Source organism: Lithobates pipiens, unplaced genomic scaffold (assembly GCF_037356315.1).
Source record: "Lithobates pipiens isolate NorthernLeopardFrog02 unplaced genomic scaffold, aLitPip1_a1.2 Scaffold_19, whole genome shotgun sequence".
Classification (NCBI taxonomy): domain Eukaryota; kingdom Metazoa; phylum Chordata; class Amphibia; order Anura; family Ranidae; genus Lithobates; species Lithobates pipiens.
The window spans coordinates 491,226,320-491,249,383 of NW_027507764.1; the positions used below are offsets into that span (position 1 = coordinate 491,226,320).

The 23,064-nt window shown below is 45.2% G+C and overlaps 1 protein-coding gene across 1 annotated transcript in view; it reads right to left on the bottom strand.

Annotated features, from left to right (window-relative positions):
• NBN (nibrin) overlaps positions 1-23,064 on the bottom strand; it is a 153,168-nt gene that overhangs the window by 43,427 nt on the left and 86,677 nt on the right. The window contains exon 11 of the mRNA XM_077492995.1: positions 15,458-15,899. Coding sequence (XP_077349121.1) covers positions 15,458-15,899 — 442 coding nt within the window. The remainder of the gene's footprint in view (positions 1-15,457; positions 15,900-23,064) is intronic.

Here is a 23,064-nt window from a genome sequence, read left to right on the forward strand (position 1 = left end):
GAAAAACAAAGTTGAACCACGGTAAGGGGATGATTTAAAACTGATGTTTATTTGGGGGGGGGGGGGGTGATTAAGCTCTAAAGCCACGGGGATTATTTTGAAAACTGATGGCAAGATGAATGCAGCACATTATCAGAAAACAGTGGCAATTTGCATTCTTCTGCATGAAATCTGCGCATGGAACGCTCTTGGACTTTCCAGCACAACACTGTCCCTAAGCACGAGGCAAGATGAATGCAGCATATTATCAGAAAATAGTGGCAATTTGCATTCTTCTGCATGAAATCTGCGCATGGGACGTTTTTGGACTTTCTAGCACAACAGTGACCCTAAGCACAAGGCCAAGTTGACCCTTCAGAGGTTACAGCAGAAAAAGGTGAAGGTTTTAGAGTGGCCATCACAGTCTCCTGACCTGGAATAGCATCAAGCCACTCTGGGGAGCTCTCAAACGTGCAGTTCATGCAAGACGACCAAAGACTTTGCATGACATGAAGGCATTTTGCCAAGGCGAAGGGGCAGCTATGCCACCTGCAAGAATTCAGGGGCCTCAGACAACTATTACAAAAAAACTGTACTCTGTAATTGATGCTAAAGGGGACAATACACAGCAATAAGAACTATGGGGATGCAGACTTTTGAACAGAGGTTATTTCATTTGTTTACTTGTTGACATGTTTTGTTTTATGATTGTGGCATTCTATTATGACCTATAGTTGAATATGAAACTCATAAGAAATAAAAGAAATGTGTTTTGCCTATTCACGCATGTTTTCTTACAAAATGGTGCATACTGTATATTATCAAGTCTCCAAGGGGATGCAAACTTTTGAGCATAACTGTATGTGTTCATCATGCAGTGGGGTCCTCTTATTTTTAGGCATTCCCCCCCTTCTACTATATTCAGCAGTCTGATGTCATTGTAAATAAGGTCAGCCGCATGGTTTTCCCATATCACTGTGCTGTGGCTCTCCTCTTTCTTCTAACCTCGGTTCTGGATAAATGGGTCTCAATGGCCTGAAACTCTGCCACCGACACCGATTGAGGTTTTTAATAATAAATGTTCCAGGATAATAAAACCACCTACCGTAAGACTAATCTGGGTTTTTGCCAATTAAACGTTAACACATTGCTTAACCACTTTCAGACCGGACCATTTTGCTGGTCAATGACCAGAGGTCTTTTTACAATTTGGCACTGCGCTGCTTTAACTGGTAATTGCGCGGTCATGCAATGTTGTACCCAAACAAAATTTGCGTCCTTTTTCCCCCACAAATAGAGCTTTCTTTTAAAGGTATTTGACTGACTCTGCGATTTTTATTTTTTGCGATATAAACGTAAAAAGACCGCAAATTTTGAAAAAAAATGATATTTTCTACTTTTTGTTATTAGAAAAATCCAATAAACTCAATTTTAGTCATACATTTAGGCCAAAATGTATTCAGCCACATGTCTTTGGTAAAAAAAAGTCAATAACTGTATATTTATTGGTTTGCGCAAAAGTTGTCACATCTACAAACTAAGGTACGTTTTCTTTCTCATTTCTTGAGGTGCTAAAATGGCAGGGCAGTACAAAACCCCCCCAAATGACCCATTTTGGAAAGTAGACACCCTAAGGAAATTGATAAGAGGCATGTTGAGCCCATTGAATATTTAATTTTTTTGCCTCAAGCCATTGAATAAATGACAAAGTTGTCACTAAATGATATATTGCTCACACATGCCATGGTTATATGTGGAATTGTACCCCAAAATACATTCTGCTGCTTCTCCTGAGTACGGGGATACCACATGTGGTCGACTTTTTGGAAGCCTAGCCGCGTACGGGGCCCCGAAAACCAAGCACCGCCTTCAGGATTTCTAAGGGCATACATTTGTAATTTCACTCCTCACTACCTATCACAGTTTTGAAGGCCATAAAATGCCAAGATGGCACAAAACTCCCACAAATGACCCCATTTTAGAAAGTAGACACCCCAAGCTATTTGCTGAGAGGCATGTTGAGTCCATGGAATATTTTATATTTTGCCACAAGTTGCGGGAAAATTACAAACTTTTTTTTTTTTTTTCACAAAGTTGTCACTAAATGATATATTGCTCACACATGCTATGGGCATATGTGAAATGACACCCCAAAATAAATTTTGCTGCTTCTCCTGAGTATGGGGATACCACATGTGTGGGATTTTTTGGGAGCCTAGCCGTGTACGGGGCCCCGAAAGCCAAGAACCGCCTTCAGGCTTTCTAAGGGCGTAAATTTTTGACTTCACTCCTCACTACCTATTACAGTTTTGAAGGCCATAAAATGCCAAGATGGCACAAAACCCCCACAAATGACCCAATTTTAGAAAGTAGACACCCCAAGCTATTTGCTGAGAGGCATATTGAGTCCATGGAATATTTTATATTTTTCCACAAGTTGCGGGAATATTACAAACATTTTTTTTTTTTTTTTCACAAAGTTGTCACTAAATGATATATTGCTCACACATGCCATGGGCATATGTGAAATGACACCCCAAAATAAATTCTGCTACTTCTCCTGATTACGGGGATACCACATGTGTGGGATTTTTTGGGAGCCTAGCCACGTACGGGGCCCTGAAAACCAAGCACTGCCTTCAGGATTTCTAAGGGTGTAAATTTTTGATTTTACTCCTCACTACCTATCGCAGTTTTGAAGGCCATAAAATGCCAAGATGGCACAAACCCCCCCCCCCCCCCCCAATGACCCCATTTTGGAAAGTAGACACCCCTAAATTTAGGGGTACACTAGTGAGACTCACAGGTAAAAAAGCACCTAGGCTGTCAGCGACTGTATCAAAACGCTACAAAAAAACTGTTAGCGATCGCAGGGATCAGGCCTGACTCTGGGAACGCTGCAGTTATGTGTGTTGTGTTTTGTAAGTGACAGTGATCGATCGATACTACACTTGGGTGGGCTGGTCTGGGCTTGGCGGAGGGGCTAAACGCAGGTGCTAGCAGGTATCTGGGCTGATCCCGCTAACAATGCGTTTTGGGAAACCTAAACTGCTGGTGACGCTAATATAGATCTGATCAGATACTATATTACTAAGGGAGGTATATGCTTTGTGCGTGGGTGTTAGCGGTACTGGCACTAACCTGACGCTGCCTGGGGCGACGCAGACCTTATCTGACCCTCAAACTTATATCACCCGCCGGGTGATCAGGGGGTTAAACCTTTATTAGGTAATAAATGGCGGGTGCCCTGAAGCTATAAAAAAATAACTAACCAACCAGCGTCACCTGTAACAGTTATATGGTGATCACTGGTGAAAGGGTTAACTAGGGGGCAATCAGGGGGCTTTATGCGGTAGTATATGGGGGTCCCTGGCGTTATAGAAAGCTGCGGCGAACCTAAATACCTACCTGCCTAACTAGCGTCACCTGTGACACTAATACAGCGATCAGAAAAACGATCGCTTATTAGGCTGGGTTCACACTGGAGCGATGCGGGAACGCCACGAATCTGCGGCGGGTTCCCGCATCACACTGCCCTATGCGAACTGCTGGGAGTGTCAGTGAAATGTTAATGACACCCCCAGATCAGTTCGCATATCGCAGTGCGATCTGCAAACTCGGACAGGAATCGGATCGCATGGTGTGAACACCCATGCGATCCGATTCTGCTGCGGACCAAAAAAAGGGTCCCGTGCGAGTTTGCGGCGGGTGCGACGCGAATTCAGCCATACTATCTGTATGGCTGAACTAGAATCGCACAGAGATCGGATGTGATTTGCACTGCAGTGCGGTGCGAATCACATCCGTTCTCATAAACCGCTGCAATGTGAAGCCAGCCTTAGTGACACTGGAGACGGGGGGTGATCACGGGGTTAAACCTTTATTGGGGGGGTTAGGGGGGTACCTTAGAACTAAAGGGGGCTAACCCTAACTGCCCTAACAGTTATTACAGTCACAAATTACACCAATGCAAAAAAAAATTAAAAATGCAATTGGTGTCACTGTGACTGGGGGTGCAGGGGTGATTGGGGGGGTGATTGGGGGGGTGATCGGGGGGTGAAGGGGGGGTGAGAGTGTGCCTGGCATGTTCTACTGTGTAGTGTAGTGTTGGTGCAACTCACCGATCCTCTCTCCTCGGTGCCGGAACGAAAAATACCGACACGGAGGAGAGATTACATCACTTCCTCTGCCTGTGTTTACATTACAGGAGAGGAAGTGATGTCATGCTGCACTTCCATTCGTCAGGAGCGATCGCGAGGGGGTGGCCATGAATGAATGGCCGCCCCCTCATCCCCGATCGGGCCCCGCACCCGCGAGAAGGCAGGGACGTACAGGTACGCCCATATGCCTGCCCGTGCCATTCTGTCGACGTACATCGTCGTGCGGCGGTCGGCAACTGGTTAAAGTCACAACCCGCTGACAAAAAAAAATATATATATTAAACCAATACATATACTGAGAAAAGAACCCTTTATAGATATAAATTAGCCTACATCATTTGTCAAATACATTATTAAAACCCAACTACAATTAAAACTATTTTGTAGATAAGTGTGGAAGACTCCCGCATATTGCTCTCCGCTTCCTATCTGATGATGTCAATGAACAGGAAGTCAGTAGAAATCTCCCCAAAAGGAGAAAGAGAGCAATAAAAACAAACTTTATTGTAGAATAACCCCGTTCAACTGGCTGTACACATATTTGGGAACACGGGGTGGGCATTACTCTCTGCTGCCACATACACTGATCAGCCATAACTTTATAACCAGGTTAAGTGAATAAAACTGATTATCTTGTTAAAATGGCATCTGAAAGTTGTTAGGATATATTAGACAGCAAGTAAACATGTCCCTGAAGATGTGTTGAAAGCAGAAAAAAATGGTCATTGCAGTTTGTTGTGTATGGGGGGCAACAGACCAGTCAGGGTGTCCATGCTGACCAGTGTCCACAGCCAAAAGTGTCTACAATGGGCACATGAGCATCAGAACTGGACCACAGAGCATACAGCATACAGAATACTGCATCCATACAGCATCCTGGTCTGATGAACCACCATTTATTTTCCTTAAAGTGGATGGCTGGGTGCTTTTGGTTACATGGGGAAGAGATTCCACCAGGATGCACTATGGAAAGAAGACAAGCCAGAAGATACTTTGGGCAATGTTCTGCTGGGTAACTTTGGGTCCTGCCATTCATATGGCTGTTAATTGAGACGTCCCACCTACCTAAACATTGTTGCCAACCAAGTACACCCTTCAAGTAAACGGTATTCCCTAATGGCAGTGGCCCCTTTAGCAGAATAATGCGCCCTGCCACACTGTAAAAATGTTTTAGGAATGATTTGAGGAACACAACAGCTAGTGTGAGTTGTTTACTTAGCCTCCAAATCTTAATCAAATCAAGCATCTGTGGGAAGTGCTGGAAAACATTTGATCCAAGGAGGCCTCACCCTCTCTATTAGTCATATCTCCAAAAATACAATTCTAGCCTCCTCTCTGCCAAGCAGAACTATTTTATCACTCTCATCAGCAACCTATCATCCCGTCCCCGTCAACTCTTCTCTACTTTCAACTCTCTACTTCGTCCTCCACCGCCTCCACCCGCCAACTCACTCACTGCCCAGGAGATTGCTAATCACTTCAAACAGAAGATTGATACAATTCGCGCGGAGATCTCTACTGTTCTGATACCCTCCAAGCTTTACACATCATGCCCACAGGCACAATCATTACTTCCCTCTTTCAACCCCACCACTATAGACGAAGTTGCTAAACTACTTGGTAATGTCCACCTTACCACCTGCCCTCTGGATCCTGTACCCTCGCCAATGCTGCGTTCACCCTCTGACTCTATGCTACACTCTCTAACTCACATCTTCAATCTCTCCCTCTCTTCTGGCATCTTCCCCAACTCTCTAAAACATGCACTTGTCAAACCCATACTTAAAAAAGCCTCACTGGACCCATCCAATCCAAACAACCTACGCCCCATCTCCTTGCTCCCCTTTTTATCCAAACTAATCGAACGTCTGGTCTACAACCGACTGAGCGTCCACCTCGCTGATAATAGCCTTCTTGATCCCCTTCAGTCTGGATTTCGTCCTCAACACTCCACAGAAACTGCTCTCCTAAAACGAACAAACGATCTACTAACGGCCAAAACCAATCGACATTATTCTGTACTCCTCCTCCTGGACCTCTCTGCTGCCTTTGATACGGTTGACCACCCCCTCCTTCTCAAAAAACTCTACACCTTTGGTCTCCGTGACTGTACTCTACGATGGTTCTCTTCCTACTTATCCAACCGCACCTTTAGCGTTTCTTACAACTCTACTTCCTCCTCTCCTCTTCCTTTCTCTGTTGGGGTCCTCCAAGGTTCTGTTCTTGGACACTCCTATTTTCAATCTATACCTCCTCCCTGGGTCAACTGATAGCCTCCCACGGCTTCCAATACCACCTCTATGCTGACGACACCCAAATCTATTTCTCTACCCCTCAGCTCACTCCCTCTGTCTCCTCACGTATCACTAATTTACTATCGGATATATCAGTCTGGATGTCACACCACTTCCTCAAAATCAATCTATCCAAAACCGAACTTATAATTTTTCCTCCCCCATATGCCCCTTCCCCTGATCTCACTGTCAAAATTGATGGCACAACCATAAGCCCATCCCCTCATGCCAAGGTTCTAGGTGTAGTCCTGGACTCTGAACTCTCCTTCAAGCAACACATCCAATCACTGTCCAAATCCTGCCGCCTCAACCTCCGCAACATCTCCAAAATACGCCCCTTTCTAACCAATGAGACAACAAAGCTCTTAATTCACTCGCTGGTCATCTCTTGCCTCGACTACTGCAACTCCCTTCTCATTGGCTTACCTCTACATAGTCTATCACCTCTTCAATCCATTATGAATGCCGCTGCCAGACTCATCCACCTTACCAATCGCTCAGTGTCTGCTACTCCTCTCTGTCAATCCCTCCACTGGCTTCCACTCAGCCAAAGAATTAAATTCAAAATACTAACAATTACATACAAAGCCATCCACAACTCTGCCCCCAGCTACATCACTAGCTTAGTCTCTAAATACCAACCTACTCGTCCTCTTCGTTCCTCTCAAGACCTCCTGCTCTCTAGCTCCCTCATCACCTCCTCCCATACTCGCCTCCAGGACTTTTCCAAAGCCTCCCCAATCCTATGGAATGCCCTACCCCAATCTGTCCGCTTATCTCCTACTTTATTAGCTTTTAGACGATCCCTGAAAACACTTCTCTTCAGAGAAGCCTACCCCACCCACACCTAACTGTATTTTCATTTTCTCCATCAGCTCATCCCCCCCACAGTTAATACCTTTTGTTTCAACTTGACCCTCCCTTCTAGATTGTAAGCTCTAACGAGCAGGGCCCTCTGATCCCTCCTGTATTGATTTGTATTGTAAGTGTACTGTCTGCCCTCATATTGTAAAGCGCTGCGCAAACTGTTGGCGCTATATAAATCCTGAATAATAATAATAATAATATCTGACAGGTTTCTTGTGCTCCAAGGGGATAACTGCCAGAGCTCTGACGCCGCTTACTTTAGTCACAGTTCTTTCAAGAGCAGAGTCACTGGAACTGCTATGCCCACCCCTCCCCTCAGTTTCACATTCACAGAAGCCTTTGTAAAATGTGAACTGCATTCTCTGCTCAAATTCATCCCAAAGGTGTTCCATCGAGTTGAGGTCAGGACTCTGTGCAGGACAGTCAACTTCCTCCACCTCGAACTCGCTCATCCAGCTCTTTATGGAACTTGCTTTGTGCACTGGTCCTAATCATTTGGTGGAGGAGGGATTATGGTGTGGGGTTGATCTGCAGGAGTTGGGCTTGGCCCCTTAGTTTCAGTGAAGGGAACACTTAAGGCGTCAGCATACCAAAACATTTTGGACAATTGCATGCTCCCAACTTTGTGGGAACAGTTTGGAGATAGCCCCTTCCTGTTCCAACATGACTGCACAGCAGTGCACAAATCAAGGTCCATAAATACACGGATGAGCGATTTTGGGGTGGAGGAACTTGACTGGCCTGCACAGAGTCCTGAACTCCACCCGACCAAACACCTTTGGGATGAATTAGAGCACAGACTGCGAGCCAGGCCTTCTCCACCATCATCAGGCCTGACCTCACAAATGCGCTTCTGGAAGAATGGTAAAACATTTCCATAGACACTCCTAATCCTTGTGGACAGCCTTCCCAGAAGAGTTGAAGCAGTTATTGCTGCAAAGGGTGGGCCAACTCAATACTGAATCCTACGCACTAAGACTGGGATGCCAATAAAGCTCATGTGCATGTAAAGGCTGGTGTCACAATACTTTTAACAAAATACTGTATATAATAAATGATTTAGGTATGCAAGTTAGTCAGTGTTATTGTTGAGTTTACTGACAGTGATGCCTGGACTTCTAGGCATCTGATTTCTGGCCATAAAAGATGACTTAAAAGTAGAATCTTCACCCAAAAATACTAACTTGTATTTAAATTGAATATTCTCATTTCATATTTCTTTCTGTACCCTACGGACTAAGACTGGGATGCCATTAAAGTTAATGTTCGTGTAAAGGCTGTCGTCACAAAATTTTTGACTATATAGTGTAGAGTCACTTTATTAAAGCGGAGTTCCACCCACTTTTACAAGGTGGCCTTAAACTGAAGACCACCCCTCGATTTTGGATATCTATTTTTTATTTAATATTGTTTCTTACCTACGTTTTTAGAAAGAATACATTTCCATCCTAGCCCGACCGTGGCGCAGTACGTCATGTCCTCTTCTGCGGCAAACCCTTCTCCTCCTTCCCCGCTGCCTTCTGGGACCTGTATATGTGTCCCAGAAGACGAGCTGGTCATTCACAAATCACATCGCGACTCACATATGGGCAGTAGGAAAAGGGCTGTGAAGAATGAAGGCTCCACTGACGGTTTCCCTTAGCTGGAATGGCAGCGCCTGCATCCGAGCCAGTGGACAAATCAGCATGGGGGGGGGGCAACATCATGGACTCCCTGGACAGGTAAGTGTCCTTATTAAAGAAGTCAGCAGCTACAAGTTCTTGTGGCTGCAGACTTTAAAAAAAAAAATTGTTTGCGCCTAGAACTCTGCTTTAAGCATGTTGTGATAAAGAGATTGTAACTAGAGGTGTATACTGTATATTAATTATTAAAGGGGTTGTACAGGGTCGCATTTTTTTCACCTTAATGCATCCTATGTATTAAAGTGAAAAAACATCCAACAATACTGGCCCCCCCAGCCACCCCGTTTTACTTACCTGAGCCCTTTCACCTGCAGCGCTCGCCCACCGATGTCCTCTGTGCCGCTCAGCCTGGCCCTTGATTGGCCAGAGTGGATGAATGTCAATCACATCCAATGACGCAGTGCGCCGGGGACGAGTGATACAGTGAGCGGCTATAGCCGCCAGCCATGTCACGGAATCGCGCAAACAAAAACTAACCACCATGCGAGAGAGCTCACATGAAGGTGGTTAGTTCTTGCGGGGAGGAGTGGAGACAGCCAGCGAGGAACCTCAGAACACCAGGTTCGGGGCCACTCTGTGCAAAACGAGCTGCACAGTGGAGGTAAATAAAACATGTTTGTTATTTAAAAAAAAAAAATAATAATAATTTGTCTTTACAACCCCTTTAAGGTTTTATCTCAGTCCAATCTGCTGATGTGAGAACAGTCACTCAACTCATAAATTGCTCTTACAGGTCACTGCTTTGCAGCCTACATACCTTTAGAAACCAATGCTTTTATTAGGGAGCACATTTAATCATTTTATTCCAGTGCAGATGTGTGTGAATGATAGATGGTGACAAGCATACAAAGGCTCACCACGGACTCAGCAAACACAAGTATGAAACATTTTGGCAGAGCTGTCTGATGTTGGTGAGATTAACTATATTACAAAAATATATTTTTTTTCTTCTTTACTAATATAAAACAAATAAAACTTATAAGTAATATAAAACGGATGTGATCTTCACAAAATCAATTACTCGATAAAAATATTAAAACTTGAATACCCAAACGTATTTTTCTAGATTTGGATAGAGCAGAGAAGGGTAGAGTCTGAATTTATTAGTCTATGGTGAAGTTTAGACTTACATCTACACTGCTGTGCCTCTGCTTTGCCATTTAAGTGTGTCTGACGCCTCATTGTCTGTTTTAATCCTGTAATTGCGTGGAGCTTCCCACTTCGCTTGAACGGGCTTGCTGCCTGTCCAACACCTCAAAAGAGAATTTGTGGCCTGGGCACAAAGTAAAGCATTGCTTCCTTGGCATGTGAACACTCCCATCTGCTGCCTTTGCAACTTCATGGGTGGTGGGGCACTAAAAACACAGAGGCACAGGTCTAAATGAGCCCTTAGTCTACACTGGGTAGATCCTATTTGTCCTTGTGACCATTGTCTCGGACACAGAATTAACTGGAGGTCACCAGAACAGGACCTGTTTTTGTGACAAATGTCAAAGAAGGGCTTTACATCACTTTGAAGAACTTTCCTCCCACTTCCTGTTATGTCTCCAGGATAGGAAGAGAAGGGAAATCTCCCCAATTAGACACAGGAAAAACTGACAAGGGTTTAACCCTTTCTTGCTCTACCCAAACCTATAGACTATATAGCAGGGATATGCAATTAGTGGACCTCCAGCTGATGCAAAACTACAAGTCCCATCATGCCTCTGCCTCTGGGTGTCATGCTTGTGGCTGTCAGAGTCTTGCTATGCCTCATGGGACTTGTAGTTCTGCAACAGCTGGAGGGCCGCTAATTGCATATCCCTGCTATATAGGATAAAAAAAAAAAAAAAAGTCAACCGAATGGAACAACATCAAAGCCTCCAAATGTCAACTGATTTAATGGAATGGCATCAAAATGTGGGCTGAAGGTCACCTAAAGGCCTTGGTAGTGTAATAAATCCAGCTGCAATGAATTGTGTATAATTCAGATAACAGAAAGCCAGAAGACATTCTGGCTTTTTGCACTCTAGAGCTGCTTTCTAAGTTATGTTGCAAACAACTCAGTACACATTAACAAAAAACATTTATCTTCAGAATTAAACCTACAGCCCCCCGCGATGCACAGCTGCAACACATTTCTGCAAATCCCCCATCCCCCCACCCCACTACTGGGTTCCACTGGAAAGTGGGTGCTCAGGGTGGAGACAGTACCAGCTGGTGTTTACAGGTTAACATTCTAAGGCTAACCATAGATCAGGGGTAGACAACCTTCTGAGCACAATGCTTTCAAAGAAATTGAGCGTGCCAATTTTATAACATAAAAATGTCAACTTCGCACTCTCAATCACGAAAAGGATTTTCTATAAAGTAAATGCTGTGAACTACTTTAGTATGTGAGAAATTAACATTCCTGCACTCTCACGCCTCAAATCAGCATCCCTGCTCATCTGCCCCACCACTGTAAACCCCCCTTCTCTGCTCATCTGCCCCATCAGTGTACCCCCCTTTCTTATATGTCCCACCACTGTACCTCCCAGCATATTTGCTCCACTGCCGTATCCCCATGCACTTTTGTCTCACTACTGAATCACCTTCTCATCTGCCCTAACACTGAACCCATCTGATCATCTGCCCCACCACTGTAACCCGCTTTCTCATCTGCCCCACTAATGTACCTCCTGCACATCTGTCTCACCTCTGTACCCCCCCCCCTGTTCCCCCATGCTCATCTGGCCCAACACTGAACCCTCCTGCTCATCTGCCCCACCACTGTAAACCCCCCTTCTCTGCTCATCTGCCCCAGCAATGTACTCCCTTCAACTGCCCCATCAATTTACCCCTTTTCTCATCTGCTCTCCCAATGCAATTCTCTGCACATCTGCCCCACCACTGTACCCCCTTGCTCTTCTGTCCCACCACTGTACCACCCTGCTCTTCCGTCCCACCACAGTGACCCCTTGCTCATCTGCCCAACCAATGTTCACCCTTTCTCATCTGCCCCACCACTGTACCCCCTTGCACATCTGCTCCACCACTGTACCTCGATGCACTTCTGTCTCACCACTGAACCATTTTCTCATCTGTCCTAACACTGAACTTATCCGCTCATCTGCCCCACCACTGTAACCCCCTTTTTCATCTACCCCACCACTGTAACCCCCTTTCTCATCTGCCTCACCACTGTAACCCCCTTTCTCATCTGCCTCACCACTGTAACCCCCTTTCTCATCTGCCCCACCACTGTACCTCCTGCAAATCTATCCTACCACTGTCCACCCTGCTCTTCTGCCCCACCACTGCAACCCCCTACTCATGTGTTCCACCAAAGTACCTCCTTTCTCCTCTGCACATCTGTCCCACCTCTGTACCCCCTGTTCATCTGTCCCACCAATGTATCTCCTCCTTTCTCCTCCGCCCCATCACTGTTCCCCCCCTGCTTTTCTGTCCCACCACTGAACCCCCTTCTTATCCCTCCCACCACTGTACCTCCTGCACATCTGCCCCACCACTATACCCCCCTGCTCATCTACCCCATCAATGTACCCCCTTTTCTTATATGCCCCAACACTGTAACTCCCTGCACATCGGCTCCACTGCCATATCCCCATGCTCTTTGCTCTTCTGTCTCACTACTGAATCACCTTCTAATCTGCCCCACCACTGTAACCCGCTTTCTCATCTGCCCCACTAATGTACCGCCTGCAAATCTGTCTCACCTCTCTGTACCCCCCGTTTTTCTGCCCCACCTCTGTTGCCCCTGCTCTCTTGCCCCAGCACTTTAACCCCCTGCTCGTCTGTCCCACCAAAACACCTCCATTCACTTCTGCCCCACTGCTCTACCCTTCTGCTTTTGTCCCACCACTAAACCCCCTTCTCATCTGTCCCAACACTGAACCCCCCCTCTGCTCATCTGGCTCAACACTGAACCCCACTGCTCTTCTGTCCCACTGCTGAACCCCCTTCTCATCTCTTCCACAACTCTACCTCCCTGCACATCTGCCCCACCACTGTACCCTCTTCTCATCTATGATATGCAGAGTGGTGAAAGGAAGCAGAGATGAGACACATGTACCTGTCCTGGCACACTCATCCTGCTGATCCAACTCTCGCATGCAGACCACGTGCTTGTATATGATGTCACATACAAGCATCTGGAATGGATGCGCAATGATGAGCTCAAGTCAGAGGTATTTTCTGAAAGCAGTGGGCCTGTGTGCAGGATCATAAGTTGGGCTCCTGCAGCTGAGAAAAAGTGTGGCACTCTACACCACAGGAAAAGTTGGAGGAGATTTTCATTGCTGGCTTAAAGGGACAGTAGTAAGTGACACAAAGTTTCAGGAATAATTATAATAATTATAATAGGAATAATTTCAACAAAGTTCCCAGAAACTCAACAGTAATTCCACAAACGGTGACCTGATTGTGGTTTTCTCAATTACAGTGAAATCCCCTCTTTGTGAGATTGGTAGTGGCAACCAAGCAAGTCATCTTCCTTCAGATGGTGGATGGGGCTAGCAGGACTGTGATTGGCTTTAGCAGTTCCCAATGACAGTCCCCCCCACCCCCTGGAAACAGGGAACCCCTCCCCCCCAGCCGAACTGCACCCAATCTTTAACCCTTTACAAAAGCTGTTGATCGCAGCTACAGCAAAATTAGAGAACCAAACAATGTTTCCCATCTTTTACAATGTGTGGGGGTGCAGTGCCTCCCACTCAGTGCAGGTGCTGCGTGGGGAATTCCGAAACGGGAAAGCATTAGTGTCTCACTGACATTTTCCAGCGCTTGTGATGGGGAGGGAGTTGAGTGCCAGTGTTCCGTCGAGAAGTGCCCCCTATGTACCGCTCATGTGCCGTACAGAACAGCACAACCGATTTTCCGATCAGCTGTGCTGATGTAACCACGGCGCATGCGCACATCGTAGGCGGTATCTCTCAATGGTAGATACCATTTCACAGGCACAATTTAAACATATACAAAAAGCAGGGGAGACCGTAGTTCTCAGATTGTGCGTCGCTGCTGCTGGAGGGCAGCTAGTGGCTGTGTTGAAGAGCTGGTTTTGTCTGTGTTGCAACCCACTCTTTCACACAGGCAAAACCGGCTGTTCAACACAGCATACTCACTTTGCAACACAGACAAAACTGGACCATCAGCACACTGTAAAGCCACCCCGCAACAGCGAGGCACAATGTGAGAACTGCGCCCCCCCCCCCCCACTGTTTGTATAGGTTTCAAATCATGGCCGTGAAATGGTATCTCCCATTGAGAGATGCCTCCTATGAGGTGCCCTTGCGCCCTGGTCACGTCACTCCAGCTGATTGGCAAATCAGCTGAAATGCGGCTCCGTCCTGCGCATGCGTGGGCGCTATTCAATGGGGGGCACTTCTCGACAGAACACTGGCAAAAGAGGCTTTGTGTGCCTACCCCTGCCATGAATTCATTTTTTTTTTTGTTTAGCCAGCAGGCTAAATGAAAAAAACAAAAAAAAACAAAAAAAACTAAAAATCATCAGATGCCGCCATACACACAATCAAGGTGGATAGAGAAATCCTCCCCACTGAGACATATTATTCTGACAGCAGGGACTCCCCACACTCAGAAAACACTGATCAGCAGCTGTAACCACTCAAGATAATTTTTCCAATAAGCCCATTCTACGGACGTTGATCAGTAGATCTGCTGAACGGGACAAATTTCGATCCATCTATGGCCAGCTTAAAACTGTATTAAACCCAAAAGGAAACATTTATCATATTGCAGCTTACCAAGTCTTAGATGTGATGGCTGCATTTTTTTTTTTTTTTTTTTTTTTTAGACTTTCTTCTACTTTCATTTGGTGATCCAGCTAGCAAGTCTGAGGTTTTTCAGAGCACAAACTCTCCAGCAGAATGTATCAGTTTACATGGATGGACCATTTAATAACGGCAGGGGCGATTAAACTGATAAAAAATCTTTTATTTAATCGTGCAAAACCTTTATCCCAAAAGGAAAGAGAATGTTTTCTCTAGCTGATTATAACATAACATGTTAGCTGGAGTTTGGCTTCAATTTGTTACTGGTTCTAAATCTGCTAACACATTAAATATTACACCCCTTTCCCGACTGACAATGCTGCTATCCGTTGTGGTCTCCTGCACTCATTCTTCTAAAATTGTGTGTCTAATACAGAAGGTGTGTTTCTGGCCAGATCACCAGGTGAAAAGATGGGGGAAAAAACAGAGAGAAAACCGATGCAGCCACCACATCTAGTGACTGGTAAGCTTCAATATAATAGTTTTGGTTTAATACCGCTATAAGACCCAGCATCATGTGACAGGAATATTAGGCCCAATACACCAGTTAGGTGTGTTGAAGTGTGGTTTATGCACACAGGCTGAAGCTGAACTCCATGCTGGAACCTTCTCTAAAAGTAAAAAGAAGACAAAATTTGGGGTGTCCAGGTGAATTCTTGGCAAGATTTATCGTAGATCTGATACTCTTACACTGATACACTTACCGTAATTCTGATACTGTTTCCAGACAACAATGCTTTGAGGTCCTCTCCAGAATTTCCTGAATCCAAGCGTTGCCTTTTGACCATGACTGGATCTGTTTTTGGGATTTTCTTTTCAACCTGATCACTAATTTCATCATTTTCTACATCAGATTCTTCCACCACATCATCATCAGGTTGCTTCCTCTTCATTGATGCATCTTTCACTGTACCAGACATGGAGGCATCATTATTACCTTTAAGCCACCGATCTGACACGTCTGTTTTCTCTTTAGATACGACATTGGGCTCTGTATCTAAATCCATATCATTAGAAGATAGAATATCCAAGTCTTTCTGTTTTACTGAAGAGATGTTTTTACCAGGATTTGAACCCCGAGAAACGCTGTTCTCCACTCTAGCTATCTTGGCAGTAGACAGTTCTCCTTCATCCACACCTCTATCCCTGTAAAGAAAGAAAAGGTTTATTCCATCCTTGGTCCATGTTAGATATCAGAATCTCCATTTAAAGAGAGCTAATATTAAGAAACAATTGGAATTCTGAAAACTTTGTGGAGTGAATACACACAATGATGGTACTTAGTATATTATATATACACACACATTTTTTCCCCCCTTGCATACTTTTTGCATGTTTTCCCACATTTACATGCAGACAAGCTGTCTAATATGGGAGTGACAAAAATGTGAATGAATGATAGGGGTGGTCGAGTAGTTGCAACAGTATATTTTTAAGAAGATTAAGAAGAATTTAAGAAGATGAAAGCAGTACTAAAGCCTCATAATTTGTAACCAAACCTATTGCTATACATTATTGTATCGCAGAGCAAAAAAACAACGTCTTCCTAAAAAGTGCAGAAAAAAAATCACATCAGTAGTGTCAGTATACACTTCCTGCTGCAGCCTACTAGATGGACAGCCCAATCTCTAATTGTAACTGCAAGTCACATAATTACACACCTGTGAACTACATGTCCCATCATTCATTGTCATTGCCTCCCCCCGGGAAGAGAAGCTGAAGGGGTGTGTCTTACTTGTTTTCATATTGGGATGCTTGTGCATGTTGGTGCAGGCAGTGTCCACACATTGGCATGTAGTTCTATTCCTAGGAGCATGCATGATAGGGTGGCTCCATAGGACCCTTCAAGGGAAAGCAGCCACCCTAAAACCAGAAACTGGGGCCAGCGAAGAGGAGGCAACGTTCAAGACAAGAAAAATGGCAGTTGAAATGGCTTGAAAAAAGTGAGGATTTAATTTAACTTTAAAGGCTTATGCACACAGCCAGTTTTTTGCCTGCAGTGTTAAAACACGGCAGTCTCTGGTGGCCGGGAGGCACAGGAGCAGCTGTTCTCTGAGGCACTCACATTCACGGATGTTTGTGTTCAGGGAGCTAAGCCCAGACACAGTATTTCTGCATTCAAGGCAAACATCCATTAACGCATATGGCCCTGTATATGAGAACCACACAACAGTGTACAGCTGTCGTATATTTCAGCCCGTCATTGATGTTCACAGGGCTGATGGCACTGGCCAGTACATTGCGCCTGTACCTCCCAGCTGCCGGAATGCCTTTTTTTATGAAATATGGGCAAAAGCGCAACCAGTGAATAAGGTCCAAAACTCTTTAAATATAAAAAAAAACTATAGGAATCACCCCTGGCAACATACGTGACAGTGATCAGAAAAAAATCTTATCTTGGACATTAATGTAAATGTGGGAAAAAAAAAAAAGTATAAAGTCTAAAAAAACAAAACGGAAGTTCAGATGAAGCCATTAACCCCAGCAGCGCTAGATGTTCAGAGCTGTGAAGAGGACCAGGAATCATTGCGGAGAAGATTTCTACAGGAACCATCAGTCTTGCAAGACGTGGGAAATTCTTCATTACAGGTAAGTTATGTTACTGAAGCTGTAGATTAAAAACTTAAAGTGGAACTTCCCCTGAAAAGGGAAGTTTTGCTCTCCCCTCCTTCTCTAATCATTATGAAGTTTATTTTTTATTTTTCAGGGAGTGGGTACCTATTTTTAGCAGGTACCCACTTTGGCAGGCCCCCCACAACCTTATGGGACAAGTCACACGTTCCAGGAAACTGAAAAACCACAGAGAAAACGCAGTCCATTTCCCACATGCGCAGTGGGAAGCTGGTTGTGAAACACTAGAGAGTCACAGCTGGCTTCCCACAAGCAAGATGGCAGCCCAGGGATCTGCAAACTGGTAAAGAACTGGCCCAGGTGATGACAGCGCAGGATCCATGGGATCCATGTAGCTGTATGCTGAGTGAAACCATTTGCCAGGTGAATTAATCTGAATGTAAGCAACAGATAAAAGGCTTTAAAATCAGGTATGTTCTATTGATACAATACTGAATCTGAGAACTTTTTTTTATTTTCAATATTTTTATTGATTTTATGCAAACCGAAAGAACAATAAAACATGACATGTCAGCCTTACATCATCAAGAAATACTATAGTAGATGGTTGTTCATTGACAATGGACGTTAAGAAAAAGGCACATGTTATCGGTAAACATCGGTAATACACACTGCAAGATCCTAAGCTAACAAAACCAAACATGTATTAAGCTTCGGTCAGGATCTATGTAGACACATCAGGATACCCGATCGCCCTAAGGAGAATAACTTTGAGGGAATCTAACGGGCGCGGGACTCAGCTATTCAGGCAAGATTGTCCGTTAGCGGTAACTTAAATACGAAGTCGTCACTGCTTGGTGCTGTTATTAGGGGTGCATCTCACACCTACACCCTATTTCGGGCGGTCTAGGAAAGAGTGACAGAAGGCCCCCCACCACCCCGAAAAGGGTACTTGCTGTGGTAGGAGACCCCCCCACCCCGCCCCGACCTAGATAGGCTGACAGAGACTGGACTAGTTAAAACATAATGAAGGACAAATTAGTAATAAACTAGTAGCACGGAAGACTGAGTACCTTAAGGAAGCCCGGAAAGCCAAAGCGGCGCCGGGTGCAGTCTGTGCATAACACTTATAACCAACAAGAATTATAGTAACCATTACACCCTGTACCATCTATGAGGGAGTGTAAGGCCTTATAAACTATCAGGTGGGAAAATAGAACAGTTAACTGAGCAGGTATCAAGGAGAGAATGGGATCAGTCCGCTCCAATCTCGTCCTAGAGTAATCCAAAAATAAAAAACAAAACAACAAAACAAAAAAAAAAAGGGGGGGGGGGAGTAGGAGAGGGGGAAGGAGAAAGGTGAGGGGGGATCGAGGGGGGGTGGGGGGGTCTACCAGGGTTTCTGAGCATAAGGATTAGTCAAGTTATAAAAATGCAAGTTATAACCCCTGAACGAGGGGGATTTTGTGGAATGTGGCCCAGGGTTCCCACACTTTCTCAAAGAATGAGGCCTTGTCCTGCATGCGACTGACCAACTTCTCTTGCGCCATAATCCAGGAGATCTTTCGTTTAACCGCCCCGAATGGGACTGTATGTTGTTTCCAGTGGGCTGCTATCGTGATTTTGGTGCCTAAAAGGATAAAGAATATACGTTTCTGAGAAGATTTATTGGCTTTGTCCACTTTGCGGTTAAGCAATGCCACTTCCGGATTTTGGGGAACTGGAAGCGATACCAACTTGCGAATTAGGGCAAATACCCTGTTCCAAAGGCCCCTGATATGTGGGCAAGTCCACCATGTGTGGAGCAATGAACCTATATGTCCGCAGCCACGGAAACAAATTGGAGACACCTCCGGAAAGATCTGTGCCAGTCGGGCGGGAACCCTGTACCACCTAGTGACAAGTTTAAGGCTAGCTTCAATCAGGGATACATTGAGGATCCCGGTGAAAGATCTTTGGAAGCAGGAGTACCATAGGTCACTATCCCACGAAATATTGAGATCATTTTCCCAGGCTAATGCATAGGAAGGTTTGGTCTTAACAGAAGCTAGAGCTGTATAAATCGTAGAGATCCCTCCCCTCTGACTCGCTATGTCCGAACACCATGACTCGTATGTCGTGATAGTAGGAGGATTTGGTCTATCGGGCCATTTGGAGTGCAAGAAATGGTTTAGTTGGGAGAATCGAAATCGTTCAGCTAGTGGCATCTCGAGTTTTTTCAGGCAGAAAGAAAGTGAGACAGGGCCCGAGGCGTTAAAAAAATTTCCAATCCTGAGTAGCCCTTTATTGAGCCACCAACTAAAGGCTAGGATATTCATACCCGGCGGGAAGTCTGGATTGTGAAAAACATGCGTTAACGGTCGTAATTTGGAGATCAATGCAGGGTTTTTATGTAACCGATCGCATAGGGCTAGCGAATGGGAGAGGGTGGGAGACATGATAGGGGGACGGCTTCTAGGCGGAGCCCAGATGAGATAGTCAATGGTGTAATGAGGGGCAGCCAGTCTTTCAATAGCAACCCAATCCGGTTTGGGGCCCCGGGAATAAACCATAGAGATCTGGGTTAATTGAGCTGCTTGGTAATACCACCAAATGTTAGGTAGCGCTAGGCCTCCTTGCTTTTTGAGTCTATACAATAATTGTTTTGATCCTCTGCAACCCTTGGAGCCCCAGATGAATTGAAGGATTTTAGATTGAAGTGGTTGGAGTTGGGCTTTCTTTACGGGGAGAGGAAGGGATCTAAACAGATACAGGATACGGGGAAGGAGGGTCATTTTGACCGCAAAGATGCGACCTAGCCAGGAGAGACCGAGATGGGACCAGGTTAGTAAATCTGCAGATAATTTTGCAAGGGCGGAAGGATAATTGGCCGAGTAGAGAGTGTTCATATTAGATGTTAGTCGGATGCCTAGATAAGGTAAGGAATCACGGCACCATGTAAAAGGGAAATGATTCTGTAGTGTACTTACTATAGGCAGGGGAACGGTGACATTGAGAGCTAGGGATTTTGATGCGTTCATTTGTAGACCCGAGGCTAGTCCAAATGCTTCCAAGAGGGCAAAAACATTAGGTGTGGAGATCAGTGGGGAAGTTAAAAAGAGGAGGAGATCATCCGCGAATAAAGCACATTTGTGTTCTTGTGGACCACAACGGACTCCTCTAATATCAGGGTGAGCTCTAATGGCAATGGCTAGAGTCTCTATGGCTATGGCAAATAGCAGGGGTGACAGTGGGCACCCCTGTCTGGTGCCTTTTTTGATGTTGAACGTCTCTGAATAACATCCTTGTAGACGGACTTGTGCACTTGGGGTAGAATACAAGGCTTTGAGAGTACCCAGAAAAAGGGGACCAAAGCCCCATTTCTCTAGGACTCGAAACAGAAAGGGCCACGTAAGTGTATCAAAGGCCTTTTGCAAGTCAATGGACAACAAAAAGCCGTCCTGTGAGGGACCGCCATCCCAATGTGAGTTAAGAATAGAGATGATATCTACTGCTCGCCTGATTTGGTCCGGACCTTGTCTCCCCGGGATAAAGCCCACCTGATCCTTGTGAATATATCGTGAAATAAATGATGAGATCTTATTAGAAAGCACCTTAGTTAAGATTTTTAGGTCATTGTTGATAAGCGAAATTGGGCGATAGTTTTGCACCAAGGATGCGTCTTTGCCAGGTTTAGGAATGACAGAAACATAGGCTAAGTTCAGGGCTTTATCCAAGGGAGAGCCGGACCGGATGGAGTTGAAGAAATCGACCAAAAAAGGGGCCAGGACCGGGGCAAATTTCTTATAATATCCCACAGAGAAGCCATCAGGACCTGGGGCAGAATTACTTTTAAGATGTTTGATCACCTCTAGGACTTCAGTAACCGTAATTGGGTCTTCTAGTAGGTTTGCATGTTCAGGTGACAATGTCGGGAGGGAGACAGTATCCAGGAATTGATCCACGGAGGGTTGTGGTTTATCCTCGTCAACTTTATATAGGGAGGAGTAGAATTTATGAAAGGATGACATGATACGGAGGGGATTCTGTGTTAGAATTCCGTCCTGATCTCTAATTTTCGGGAACGCCGAGGGACGAGGCCTCGGGGATAATTTGGCTGCAAGTTTAGAACCCATCTTGTCTTTCTGATAATAAAACCTGGCCCCAGACCATCCTAAGTGTTTCTCGGCCTCGGTGGTGAGAGCCAAATTGAGAGCAGTCCTAGCTGCTTGCAGGGCTTCCAGGGATTCTCTAGTGGGGGTACGTTTATGAGCTTTGCTTAGTAATCGGAATTCCTTGGATAGAGAATCTACGTGAGCCTTCCTCCCTCTTTTTAGTTGGGACGAGATTTGGATGATTCTCCCCCTGATCACAGCTTTATGTGCCGCCCAGAGAACATCAGGGGCTGTAAAGGGATCCTTATTAAGGGAGAAGTATTCTTTTATGGCAGTGGAGATGTCTGCACTATGAGCTGGGTCACTAAGGAGACCCTCGTTAAGACGCCACGTGAATCTATTGCTGAGGTTGTGGGTGGACTGAACGTGAAGTAGTACAAGTGAATGGTCAGATAATGATGTGTCCCTGATTTCCGATCTTATGGCCAATGGAATAGTGTGTGATTGCACAAAAATGTGATCGATCCTGGCATGTACCTGGTGGGGGGCTGAGTAATGGGTGAAGTCTTTACATGTGGGGTTCTTTTCTCTCCATATGTCCACTAAGCCTCTCGAGTGTAGGGTAGCCGCTATCTTAGTGCTCTGTTTAGGAGGTTTTCTGTTGCGAGCTGACCCCTTTCCTGTTTTATCCAGGGACTGGTCAAATGGGATGTTAGTATCACCCCCCATTATTACCTTACCCTCTAGTAGAGGGTCCAACGTGGACATCATGGAGTGAAAGAAAGCTGATTGTCCCTTATTAGGAGCATAGTACGACACAAATGAGTAGATATTTCCATCCAGGGATCCCTTAACCAAAATAAACCTACCTTCCTTATCTCTAAATATGTCTGTTACGGTGAATCTAAGGTACTTAGATATGCATATTGCGACCCCTTTAGTTTTGTTTTTGGCGTTAGCCAGGAAGAAGAGGGGAAATCTACTATGTAGGAAGGAGGGATTATACGTGGATTTGAAGTGAGTTTCCTGCATGAGAATTACATCTATCTTTTGGGCTTGGTATAATTGAAATAGTTTTCTCCTTTTGATGGGAGAGTTCATCCCCTGCACATTATGTGTTGCTATACAGAAGGAAGGGGGAGTTGCTTGATCAGGCATAGCGAGTCAGAGGAAATAGCCAGTATGTTATATAGGGATCTCTTACCATATCCTTGCGAAGAGAGGGACCATCTAGACGTAGGAAGGCCTCAGCAAAAGGAAGTGAGGCTGTCAGCTTAGAGGAGCCCTGGTAGACCCGGGAGAAGAGGGGAGGAAAAAAGGGGTAAGGAAGGAGTTGACTGATCCTGCAGAGAAAGTGCAAAAGACATCGTAACCACCTTAAAGCTATGGATATCTTTGAAAGAACAAAAACAGATAAAACACATACAATGCATGAAACAATCTGCAGGGGAGAATGACACACGTCAGTCCCCTGCATGTAAGGCCCGAGAAGCCTAGTCTCGGGAAAAAGTCCCAAAAAGGGAAAAGTGTGGGAGCCTCTGAGTGAGGGGAAGAGAAGGCCCGTCACTCGGAGACCGGTGGGGGCGCAGTGCAAACCACCCCGACCGAGACCCACCTAAGGCCCAATGCCCCTTCAAATGAAATGA